This window comes from Bombina bombina, chromosome 1, assembly GCF_027579735.1.
Source record: "Bombina bombina isolate aBomBom1 chromosome 1, aBomBom1.pri, whole genome shotgun sequence".
Lineage (NCBI taxonomy): Eukaryota > Metazoa > Chordata > Amphibia > Anura > Bombinatoridae > Bombina > Bombina bombina.
In genome coordinates, this window is record NC_069499.1 from 1,131,647,110 (window position 1) to 1,131,661,077 (window position 13,968).

A 13,968-nucleotide genomic window follows, 5' to 3' on the forward strand; every position below is an offset into this window, starting at 1 on the left:
GTTTATGTATCAGCGTGAGATTTTCTATAGTAGTAACTCTAACTCACACATAGCAGTGAATTAACATTCATATGTCCAGTAAGTCAGTAACCCACATAGAGCAGTGATTTAACCACAGCATAGCCAGAGAGTAGTAGCCCATTTGTCAGGTCGAGGGTAAGAGGAGTGTGCACTCTTTCTAGAGAAAGGAGAAGCGTATCTACATATCAACAGCAGCAGAATTTTGTAGGTGTGTATGTCAGTGATTGATAAGCAAACAATATAAGTAATTACATACACGTCAAACATTGAACAACGATGGGAGAAGGATGAAGAGAAGTGCTGGCATTTTGTGCAACAAAAAAGATCTCTTGGTTGCCTGTTACCCACCAGCGGTACATGTTCTGCATAATTATTTTTTATAGAATGTGTTTCTGCTCCCTGATACTTCTGTTACTTTTTAAAGGGGCATAATGATAAAAGAAATAATTGTTTCACTTATCTCCCACTGATCTGTGTGTTTAGTCCCTGCTAAAAGGATAACACATGGGAAAAGTCATTTAGCTAAACAGATTAGTCGATAAGTTACTCGGAAAAAAAAGATTTGAAATTTAAGTTCTCTTTTCATGTTACAATTCATCACGTCAGGAAATGAGGCGCGTTGTTCACATGAGTAACACAATGAATATAAAACTGTCTTATAAACACTCTACATTTATTGCTGCTGAAGTTTAAGAAAACTTTTGGTCATTTTTAAAAGTAACGATAACACCATTAATGTTAAATGTTACTCTTGTATGACTTGCTATTCTAAATCATTTATATGTTTAAGTAGTTCTTTTGCAGAGCATGTAATCTGCTTGATAGAAATATGTCAATTTGTAAAAAAAAAAAAAAAGGTTGCCAGAGAGGAATATACCACATGATGATCTAGAGGGGTGTTATGCACCTCAAATTATTATTGTAGTATTCACAATTCAGAAAAGAGCCAGTCACTCTACAATTACTGCCTCGGCCATGTTTTCCTGGGCAGCTATGAGTTACAAATGCTGGAGGGTGTGCAGGAGGAACATGAATAGTGCTGTCCAGAGGTGCATGTGTAACTCATAAGTGTCCAGAAAAACATGGCTGAGGTAGCAAACTTAAACCACCATCACTTTGCAAGGTAGTCCCTTATTTAAATGATATTTGCTCTGGAACAAGATCATGAGATAAATGGAGGAAGTTGGAAGTAATAGAAACTGATGTCCCCCTCTCCTCTCGGCTATACCATGATCTGCCTTTGATTTTGAGCTTTATTGCAACATTTGTTAGCCTATAACAGGGTTGTTGTTTTTTTAAACCTGCCCTCGGGGCTCCCTAAGAGGCCATATTTTCAGGATTTTTTGGTGAGAGCAGGTTAATAACCATGTTTACTAATAAGCTGATTTTTTTTTACTGGTGCTCTAGTTTAGATATCTTGAAAAGTTGGCCTGTTAGGTAGGTCTGAGGAGGTTTGAAAGCCCCTGGCCTAGAACAAAGTCTAGAACCTTCCCAGAATATAACATTCAAAAATATTGGTGTACCTGCGTTTAAAGTCATCAGAAGCAAGTTTGGCATTTTCCATCTGTAGTGTTAACTTGGCCCCTGTCAAATGCCCATTGGCGAGCTGTGAAAAAGAAGATAAAGAAATGAACAGGCAAATAGTAATAACAAAGAAGAGAATATTTATTTTTAATTTTGTCTGCTATTTTTATGTCATTTTTCTGACTCCCAGGGAAACTGCCTGGGATTAATTTTACATTGGTAAAAATGAAGCAGTTGCCTGACCTCTTTTATGCTTTGATTAGTGCATTAGTACCTTTTAAATGTGGCCTCTTTATAGCTTCAAATGACCAGGCACACAAGATGATTTTAAAAGTGTAAGTCCCTGCTCTGAATGTGCAAAACCTGCATATTTTGGTAAAAAATTACAGACTAAGCACAGATCTTTTGCACATACAGCTACCATAAGAAAATACTGTAATGCATTAGATTATGTCCTTATTATAGCATTGCCTATACCCACAAAGGGTTAAAACAAAGAGTTAGCTCAGACATAGCAACGCACTTCCTAATCTGAGTTGAGTACAGATGGTGATTGGTGGATATTTGCCACCTGTGATTGTCTCAGGGGTCATGTGCAGAGTTGATTTTAACTGAATGTTTAACATCTCTTCCCAGGGGTTAAACCCTAAGATATAGGTGAGCAATAGTGCAATAAAATTCCTCTAATACATGAAAGCATTTTCTTTTTGCTTCTTTATTTTTGTTTAATTGGTGTTATACGCATACCTACTCTTTACAAAACATGACCTTTGCAGGGAGGTGACAGTGGGTCATTTATCTGTTGTTAAAGGGAAAGCAAACCAAATATTTTTCTTTTATGATTCAGATAGAGCATGCAGTTTTAAGAAACTTTCAAATTTACTCCTATTATCAAATTTTATTTGTTCTCTTGCTATCTTTATTTGAAAAGCAAGAATGTAAGCTTAGAAGCCGGACCATTTGTGGTTCAGCACCTGGGATTGCGCTAAATGTAGCCACCAATCATCAAGCACTATCCAGGGTGCTTAATCAAAAATGGGCCGACTCCTTAGCTTAGATTACTGCTTTTTCAAATAAAGATAGTAAGAGAACAAAGAAAAAATGATAATAGGAGTAAATTAGAAAGTTGCTTAAAATTGCATGTTCTTTGTGAATCATGAAAGAAAACACTTGGGTTTACTATTCCTTTAAATATGTTTAATATTTGTGTCTATGTAAATATAAAGTGGTTGTTAGACTTAAAGGGACATTAAACCCAAACATTTTCTTTCATTATTCAGACAGAGAATACCATTTTAAACAACATTCCAATTTACTTATATTATCTAATTTGCTTCACTCTTTATATAGCCTTTGTTAAAGAAATAGCAATGCACATGGGTGAGCCAATCACAGGAGGCAAATATGTGCAGCCACCAATCAGAAGCTATGAGCATATCTAGATATGCTTTTCAGGAAGGAATATCAAGAGAATGAAGCAAATTAGATAACAGAAGTAAATTAGAAAGTTGTTTAAAATTGTATTCTCTATCTGAATCATGAAAGAAAAAAAATTGGGTTTAATGTCTCTTTAAATTTCATAGATTGCCTAAAGAAGTAACCTACATGTTCCTGAAATTGTTCAAGCTACACAGTTAGCCATTAAAATTATTAACTTTATTCACCTTATGTCCTAGAATTCTATATAAGACTGAAGAGATAAAAAATTATAAAAAATAAAGTCTTTATTTTACAAACTCTCTGTGATTTTAAATATATATACAGAATATATATTTAACAGCATAAACATATACATTAAAAAAAAAATGCTATGAATCAATTCCAGGGATCTACAGAATTATAGAAAGTCACCTCTCTTTTAAACAAATTGTAAACAATACAGATACATAATATAAAATTATTTGGTACCAGGTGTAAGGCACATGACACAGGTGTAAAGGCTAGAGGATTATACTCTATGGTTGGATTGGTACAAGGTAGCCAAAATCTGAAGGGAGACAGGAAGTTGTGTACTTGTAGTTAGCAAACCTGTCGTCATCCATAGAAATTCAGAAAATCTGTCCTATTAGTGAGTTTGGGGACTGGAACTGAAGTATCTTAATTTACAACAGTTATATTCTAGTTATATTGCCCCTATAAGTTAATAATTATTAAATGTAGATGGATGAAACTTGATTTTATCCAAATATGTTGTCTACTAGCTACATTTGTATTTGATATGGAAGATAATCTTATGAGTCCCACCCCTTTATAGAGAGCCATATTATCATTGGTTACTCATGTCTGTTTTTCATGTAAATATGAGTCACACAGCGTTCTTTACAGAAGTTTCTTCCCAAGTTCTCCACACAAAAATAACACATATTAAAAATGACCAAAAGTTTTCTTAAACTTCAGCACCAATAAATGTAGAGTGTTTATAAAAACAGTTTTATATTCATTGTATTGCTCATGTGAACAACGTGCCTTTCCTGACGTGATGAATTGTAACATGAAAAGAGAACCTAAATCTCAAATCTTTTGAGAACCTGACTGTCAGAGTAACTTATTAGCTAATCCGTTTGTTTTCTTTTTTGGGAGGAAGTTACATAAGTATTTTAGCTACATGACTTTTCCCATGTGTTTATCCTTTTAACAGGGACTAAACACACTGATCAGTGGGAGATTAGTGAAGCATTTTTTTTATATAATTATGCCCCTATAAAAAGTAATAGAAGTATCAGGGAGCAGAAACACATTCTATAAAAAATAATTATACAGAACATGTACCGCTGGTGGGTAAAAGGCAACCAATATATCTTCTTTTTTGGCAAAGAAACAAGAGCCCAATGGCACTACTGAGAGATATAATAGGGAATATAATTATAAACAATAATCTTCTTTTTTGTTGCACAAAATGCTAGCACTTCTCTTCATCCTTTTCCCATCGTTGTTCAATGTCTGCCGTGTATGTAATGTAAAACAACTGCAGCAAACAAGATGTTAATTTGTTTTAAAAATGTTCAGTCTTAGATTATATGTTATTCTATAACAATAAAACAAACATATCTTGTAATTACAAGGAGGTTACAGTCCCGTTAACTTGTGTTCTCTTTTCTCCTCTACTGTGAGTTCTATGACCTTCATCAGTAGAATGAGATCTTGCTCTCTTATAAGAGAGAGAACCCATGTTAATAAACAAAACTTACACTACATACTACTAATTTATTCAGCTGTACAGTACCATTAATTGGCTATATTTAGCATGTCATAAAATTGGAAAGAATTTTCTCACTGGATTGCAATTTCCTTTATGGCTATAATTTCACATTTAGTAATGTCTTTAAATACACACATATCATTTGTAAATTATAGAGTAATTAAAATGCTATGATACTTTAATTTATACAAATTATAAATTATATAGATAATGTAGTTGTTGTCTTTACTTTGATTTAAAGTCGGCAACCCAGTTCCAGTTTGTATGCCTCTCACCCTTTCCGCAAAATGAAACCATGGGCCGTCTAAGCCTTGTCCCCAAACACCTATTTACACTACTGGTCCCTGATCTACCCAAAGCCCACCTCACACCCAGACAACAGAGACATTACCACTTTGTTCAAGATGAAAAGAAATGTGGTGAAAAACTTGCTTATTTGTTTATATTTATGGCCGCTAGCAGGGGGTGCCCGCAGCCTCAGAGCAGGCGGACGAGTTAAGGAGCAGCGGTTTTAAGACCGCTGCTTCTTAACTCCTGTCTCCGGCGAGCTTGAAGGCTTGCGCGGAAACAGCTGCATCAAGCTCCATTTGGAGCTTGATGAATCGGGCCCTAGATCTATTAAAAAAATCTTTCTCAGGAGTGGCAAATCATTGAGCTAGAGTAAATTATTTTTACTGTGTGTTGAGGCAATATACTAAAAAAGGTATTGGCAACCAAGTAAAGCTAGGCTTCCATTAAAGCAGAGTTTCGCAACTCCAGCCCTCAAATACCCCTGAAAGGCCAGTTTATCATGATATATCTTTCACTTCTAAGCCATTTTTTACATCCCAGTGCTGGGCCAATTTTGAACTTTTTTTCTGAAACCTAAATTTAAACACTATTTAAAGTCAAATTTCAGTGAGTGACCCACATTTTTGTTATATATAATTATTTTTTTTCTTCAGCAGGCACCGCTGATTCAGTATATACCATAAGGATTAAACCCACCCAGTTGCCTAGAGCTAAGAACCACTAATCATAACCCCAACTAGAACAAAAACACAGAAACTCAGGAGCTTGCTATTAAAGGGACAGTCTACACCAGAATTTTTATTGTTTTAAAAGATAGATAATCCCTTTATTACCCATTCCCCAGTTTTGCATAACCAACACAGTTATATTAATATACTTTTAACCTCTGTGATTATCTTGTATCTAAGCCTCTGCAAACTGCCCCTTTTTCAGTTCTTTTGACAGACTTGCAGTCTAGCCAATCAGTGCCTGCTCCCAGATAACTTCACGTGCACGAGCACAGTGTTATCTATATGAAATACGTGAACTAACACTCTCTAGTGGTGAAAAACTGTTAAAATGCAATCTGAAAGAGGTGGGCTTCAAGGTCTAAGAAATTAGCATATGAACCTCCTAGGTTAAGCTTTCAACTAAGAATACCAAGAGAACAAAGCAAAATTGGTGATAAAAGTAAATTGGAAAATTGTTTAAAATTACATGCTCTATCTGAATCATGAAAGTTTATTTTGGCCTAGACTGTCCCTTTAAGACCAACATGGTCACTTTATTAATAAGTAATTTTAATGAATTATGAAAAGGCCTGTCTAAACTTTTTGGAAGATAGATTTTTTTTCTTCCAAATAGAGAAGGGAGGCGGCAACTGAGTTCCTATATATAATATAATATATATATATATAATTATACACCAAAGCAATAGTAGGTCAGGGCCCCAAGTAATCACGCTGCAAATTAAATTAGGTCTACACACTTAATAAATGCAATTGCTTGGCGCCTTCTGTGGACTCAGAGGGAGAGGCAACACAGGCTCCAACCTTGCCACTCCCATTAGCTCGATCCCTACTTCATCAAGACCCGTGCAATAAAAATTGGGCCCTGACACCACCTGCTAGGATGAATATAGTGATACATTAACTCCCAACCCAGTAGAGAACAAGGTAACGCTAGCTAGAAATACATAGCATGCGTTATCCAGGGGAAGGTCTTGTTAAACGCAGTGGACATCTTAGAGCTAGCACGATTGCCCATGCTCCAGACACCAGCAACTAACACAGCTCTAAGGAAGCTAATTCTCAGTGCCGCCCACCTGTACCACGAGCCTGTTAACAAAATAGGGGTTAGGGGTGAACAGACGAAAATCACATCAGGAAAGAGGCAGGATAGACCCCCGTTACAGCTTATGAAGGTAAACCACAACCCCACCTACAATAAGCCACAACCCCACCTACAATAAGCCCCAAACCCTCCTATAACATTGCAACAATGTAAACAAAAAACCCAACTGCTAAGCTCCTGCCCTAAGGGAGTGTTAACCCTTAAGGTGCTTCAGTCAAAAACTCCTTACACCAACCTTATATTTATATTTTATGACATGAGACATTTGCGACAAAATCTGTAAAAATATGTATTTTTGTTAAGATTTTAGTAGATTATGGGAAAAATGGCCAAGTGACCACTGCTGTTACTGTGATCACCTTACTAAATTGTCATCAAGGGTAACCACATGTAAAATAGGGGCCCATATGGACTTTTTTTTTTTTTACATGGAATAAAGAAAAACTGATTGTAATGTCTCTTTAAAGGGACACAAAAGTGCAAAAAGAAAATGTTTTAATGATATATATATATATATATATATATATATATATATATATATATATATATATATACAGTAGGTACAGTAGTAGTAGTGGTATATGTGTGTGTGTAATTGTAAATGTGTGTCCTGACCACTGAACACAGACTATACAATAGTGATGAATAGAGCTTTAATGAATGTAGACCATGCATGCAAACACACCTCTAAAATGTTGCCTATGGCCGTTTCATGGTGTCTTATGTGCAGCATAATAGAATGATTCCACGTTATCTTGGAATTCTTGCAAAGATGTAAAAAAAACACCAGTCAATAAGTATAAAATGGTCTCAAAAACCTATTGAAAGTATCAAGAAAATGGATTGTGATTTCCAGGAGATTTCAGCTCTGTGTTAAAAATGGGGCTCTTATTGGCAAGCAAGCAAGCTTGCAGCTCCGAGACAAAGCCAAAAACCCTCTTTTATGATCACATCAAAGATAAATGTCCCCTTTTCAACTGATATATTGTGATTGATCCCTATGTGTTTAATCCCATCCATAGTTAATATTGGCTCCAGAGCAGCAATGCACTGCTAGGACCTAGCTGAAAACATGACAAGAGGCATACGTGCATAACCACCAATCACCAGGTAGCTTATAGTAGATCACTGCTGCTCCTGCGCCTAGATATGATTTTCAAAGGATAAAATGAGAATGTAACACATTTGATAAAAAAAAGTCAAATAATTAAAATTCTCTTGAAATTGAATGATCTGAAACATAAAAGTTTATTTTGACTTTTGTGTCCCTTTAAGCACCATCCTCTTTTGTCTGTATTGTTTTGATTATGGCACAATATAAAGGTGTGGATGTAATTTTTGAAACTCTAGCAATGACTTGCACAGATAAATGTGCTAATCCATGCATATAATAACCTAGAAGAGATAAAGGGTGTGACCTCTGTAGCTTTCATGTAAATATGCAAACAAAAACATTCATTCAAATGTACTCAAATAGGGCACACAGTGCAAACTTGTAAATACTGTACTTAACCCAGTAACACATTGTGACTTCCCACTTTGTTACTTCAACATAATCAATGGCAAACAATGCCCTATTATGCGTAATCATGCCATTCCCAAGATTATGCACAATATAGTTGTCTTGCTAAAGAAAATATCATGCATTGTATATAGGGAACCCATTGAAAACTTGTGTATAGGATCTGTGAAAGTCAAGGGAAACAAACATTACTTCATGTAGATGGGCTATATTTGTTTTTGATTGAATTCCAAGTTAAATCTATAGGGTCAAATATTTTCTTCTGTTTGTATAGTTTATTGAATAACTGTGGTTTAGAGCAGTGTTTATCAGGCTTTTTGCACAAAATAAATACCTCTTCAGACGTACATTTTTTGACATAAGTACCCCAAACTGCAACATATAAATATTATGTTAAAAAAATAAGATGGAAGCGTTCAAGTCCCAGAATGTGACAAATTGGTATCGGTCTCAGATATATTTTTCAATTTTCAGGAATTTATTTTAAAATCCAGTTGTACTGAATGTATATAGGGATCGTTCTTTAATGTTGTGTCACTTATATTAGAAAAAATATAATGAGAGAAGTAATATTTATGTTATTGCATTTCTGCATCTAACTACATCACATACACAGCTCACGTCATTGTGCCACACTTGGATATAGAAGACCTGGATATTTCACTGTGGCCCCATATCTGGCTCATGGCTCCATTGCAACTTTTCAAGGTGATATACACTTTAAAGGGCCAGTAAACCTAAAAAATAATGTTATATAATTCTGCACATAGTGCAGAATTATATAACATTATATTAGCGTTAGCTTTATACAACCTAATATTCCCTGTGAATTTTTATTAAAAAAGACAGTTTTTCAGACCCGCTCTCTGTGCTCTTCTGAGCGGGTCTGTTTTTATCACAGAGTGCATCTGGCCAGCTGTCTGACAGCGGGAGCGAGCTGCACTGAGTGTAATGGCGCGGTCGGGCCGGGCTGTGACTAGACAGCTGGCCAGATGCGCTCTGTGATAAAAACAGACCCGCTCAGAAGAGCACAGAGAGCAGGTCTGAAAAACAGTCTTTTTTATAAAAATTCACAGGGAATATTAGGTTGTATAAAGCTAACGCTAATATAATGTTATATAATTCTGCACTATGTGCAGAATTATATAACATTATTTTTTAGGTTTACTGGCCCTTTAACTGATGCATTTTATCATGACATATCATGACATATTTTCCTTGTGATATTTTACTGTGGCCCTTTATATGGCTCATGGCCATCTTGCACCTTTTCATGGTGATATACACTTTAACTGGCACATTTTCTTTGACAAAAAGCAATCCTCCACTCCAGTCCACAAATGTCGACAATGGACCTCCTCTACCTGAATACAGGTGAATCAGATCAGAAAATTGCCAACAGGAGAGAGATTATATCAAATCTTTGAGATTTTTTTAGACCTTATATTGTAGTGTAGGGGTTTCTTCTTCACACCCTGAACCGTGTATAGTGAGATAAACAGTTCTTAAGCTAAAATGTAATTAGAGGGACCTCACCATGCCTGCCCTTTGGGCAGGATGAGAGAGGCACCCACCCAGGGGTGCTTTGGGGGGCCCCACACTTTCAGGGGTGAGAGGATGAGAAGGTGCAATGTATATCCTGTATTTTGTTTGTGAAGAAGAGTTTATAGTATAAGGAGGTGTAGTATATGCTGTTATTCTTATATATAGGAAACACTTAATGTTGGGACAGGGGTGGGCCATACAGGGCACAGGGCATAAAGGGGGAGGAGAAAAATAGCACTGGGTTGTAGGTCCCTGCAAATTTGTCTTGCCCTGGGCTCCCCCCGCAAATGCTAAGGGGCTCCTTGGACCTCATCATGCTGATGAGACTTCTTAGTTCATGCTGCTGGATCAGAGAGTTTTTTAACATCAGGCCCTGAGTGAGCAGCTGACCAGCCAGTCTGACCTGATAGGGGTGCTTGAGGGTAGAACTGAGAAACACTCATTTTTGTGATACATTGAAAGTAGACTCAGGACAGGACAAGTGCTGGAGTACTGCTTGCTCTAGGCAGCCCCAGGGTAAGAGACAAGGGTTTAGGCAGTGACTGAAGTTGATATTGTATTACATATGAATATATCTAAATCCTTTCACCTGCTATTTTATATATGACTTTAAAGAGATATAAAAGTGCAAAAAGAAAACGTTCTGGTGTGTTAGAGCATTTTATTATTGAACTGTTGTCTGCATACATCTATGTGTTGTTTAATCCCTGCAAAGGGGGGCAACTCATACAATTTGCTCCAGACCAGCAGTACACTACTGAGAGCTAGCTTAACACATCTGGTGAGCCAATGACAAGAGACATGTATAGCTACCAGTCACCAGCTCCCAGTAATGGATAACTGTGTCTGGTTATGCTTTTCAATGAAGGATACAGAGAGAATGAAGTAAATTTGATAACAGCAGTAAATTGAGAAGTCTCTTAAAATTGCATAATCAATAAACAAAATAAGTTTCATTTTTACTTTCATCTGCCTTACATTTTTGTACAAATATTATATAATAACATCTACATTTCATTTGTTTTAACAAATGTAGTGGTGCAAAAATGTGCAGCCTGCACTAGCAATTAAGGTATTAAATCATTATTTAATTTAAAAATGATCATTATTTGATCCCTAGCCATAACCGTCAATACAGTAAATAAGAGTGCAATGCTTCTAGCCTAAATTTTTTTTTTAAGTATTTAAAAAAAAAACTATTTAAAAAAAACAAACCTTTGCTTGGATACAACACAATGCATTTGCTACTTTTTTTGTAAGATGATATTAATTGATTTAAAATGGAAAGTGGATTTAAGGATGCTCCCAGCGCTTTTCTAGCAACACTCATTTTGAGCTTTGCTATCCAGACTAACCGAACATGTTGAGCATGTTTAGACTGAGCGTGTGCAGCTTTCAATAAATCTAATCCCCTTCATATTTTATTGGGTCTAGACAACAGGAACTTGTGTACAGAAAACACTCAAAAGTCTCTATGCACCTGATTTCCAAAAAAATAAATCTCTTAAAGGGATATTAAACCCCAATTTTTTCTTTCATGATTCAGATGGAGAATACAATTTTAAACAACTTTCTGATTTAATTCTATTATCTAATTTGCTTCATTCTCTTCATATTCTTTCCTGAAAAGCACATCTAGATAAGCTTAGTAGCTTCTAATTGGTGGCTGCACATATTTGCCTCATGTGATTGGCTCACCCATGTGCATTGCTATTTCTTTAACAAAGGATATATGAAGAATGAAGCAAATTATAGTATAGGAGTAAATTGGAATGTTGTTTAAAATTGTATTCTCTGTCTGAATCATGAAAGAAAATTGTGGGATTTAATCTCCCTTTAAATATTATCAACTACCACTTAATGAAAAAACAAAAGTATATACTGTACATTTAAGCCACAGATCATATTATAATCATTACAGGTAATGATTAAAACACGCTTCTATAAATTCAGAATACATTTTCCACAATACAAAGCTGTTCAGTGGGGCATAAACGAAGTGCATAAAATGTAATACAGCTCTCCCATACCATCCTTTGTCGGTTAAGGTGTTGTAAATAAGATTCATTACTATTTTTTTTTCTGTCAAACTATTTATTTTTTATGCACTTTCTTTTTGTGCAGTTTATAAACTTCCAACCCTTTTTCTCTAGTAAATAGAGATTCTATTGCTCAAACCACTAAGCTCTATTGCAATCTGCTCCAATAGGTTCATTAAATAGGTGTAAAACTGATGTGTTACATTTTATAGCAGGAACTTGCACATATAAAGTTTAATGTTTCAAACAATACAGTCACTGAGTAGCTGTATTACTTATTAAGCTCCTTAAAAAAGCGTAGAAGGATTAGAGATGGCTGAAAATACAACACGTTGACCACAGAGCTCAATATCAAAAATTGTTATGTTTTACAGGTGGAGAACTTCAACTTATACTGACTGCTCATAACATTTAAGGTCAAGCCGGGGGTAACAAACATGAATGATCAACCAATATTCAGCAACATCAGGGCTATAATAACCAAATACACACAAGTTACCGCTCTTGACTGTACATAGGTCTGTTTTTTCTTTCTCGAGTTGTTGCCACATGAAAGACTTGGCAAGGTGGCAGCAAACAATAAAAGGGAAAAGGAGTAAGGACAGTGCGTAAAAAAAAAGATTTGGGAATGAGCAGTCCAATAAAAAAAGGCTTTGTGCAGCCACCTTATACCTATATGCAACTCTGCTGAATCTAAGAGAGTAGAACTGCAGGATTTATTAGTGGCCGTGCTCTATAATAACCAGTAGTTGCTGCACCCAGTAAAACATCGCTTTCATCTAGCCACTTGATTGACTCATCTTAACCACTCTTAAATTCAACTGACATCTAAAGAGAGTGTGTGGGTTTTAAAAGCCTGAACATAGAGCACAACACACCTAATTATGTGACATGACCTGATGGGTATGATATTCAGCATGTTACCAGATACTTTACAGTCACTCACAGAAGGATCACTAATGAATTTAGTCAAATCCACGTCAGTACTAATATTATTGTGCACAGCTTGACACAACAAAGCAACCTTGTCAGCAGTCATTTTTCCGTGCACTGGGTTTGAAAAGTAGTTTTACTTCACATGCTCTGTATTTTGCCATTGAGTTTTAAATTTGCATAATAAAAATATATTGAGAAAGATGTTATGAATTTAAAAAGAAGAGATTGCTGTTGTTTTAAAGGGTGTAATGTGACTTCTGTCAGGTTGTGTCATGCACCCTGGTCTAATGAGCTAATCCAGCATCACACATGGATGTGCAGCTTATTAGCATAATGATGCAAGGTGTGTACTGACAACGGCTGTCCCCACAGCATATAGTGTGTGCAGAAGCCATGTGCCACCTTACAAGGAAGTTAGCAAAAAATTCAGTAAAGAACTGAAGAGAGGAGTTCATTTTTAGCACTCTATACGTCATAATATATTTTATTCAAACAACTCCTCCATGTGAAGAATAAAACTTAACTTTTATTGGAATTGAAGGTTAAAAAATAATGATATTTTTTTTAAAAATAGTATCTTTATCAATGAGGACTATAGTAGTTATATCTGGTGGCGTCTTTGCTCTTCCTCTCTATTTTTTTAACGTGCAAATGTAACTTTATCTAACGACTTCTAATAATGTAAAATAATGAGGGATACTAAGGTGGGATAACAACTGAGCTAAGAGATCCAATAATCTTATACAGGGTCGTACTTAAGCAATCCTAACATATGCTTTGGATTCTTGCTTAGAGAAAGCCTTCATAAACTTATAGGGGTAGATTTAACAAGCAGCGGATGCTCAGCAGCTTAGGGTACATTAGCAAGTAGATGAACATTTCCCCTTGACACTGACACACTGTTAAAGGGACATAATAGTTGTAAAATGACTTTTTCTGATTGGTTAGAACATGCAATTTTAAGACTAGCAATCCTGCACTACTGTGCGTTTACCCCCTCCCCATTCCTTATTGTAACATCTTTAGTATTCAAAGGTTCCATTTGATCTGAATTTTTA

At 35.8% G+C, this 13,968-nt stretch overlaps 1 protein-coding gene across 1 annotated transcript in view; it reads right to left on the reverse strand.

Moving 5' to 3' along the window:
- LOC128645577 (keratin, type I cytoskeletal 19-like) overlaps positions 1–13,968 on the reverse strand; it is a 73,038-nt gene that overhangs the window by 36,630 nt on the left and 22,440 nt on the right. Inside the window, exon 2 of the mRNA XM_053698655.1 lies at positions 1,545–1,627. Coding sequence (XP_053554630.1) covers positions 1,545–1,627 — 83 coding nt within the window. The remainder of the gene's footprint in view (positions 1–1,544; positions 1,628–13,968) is intronic.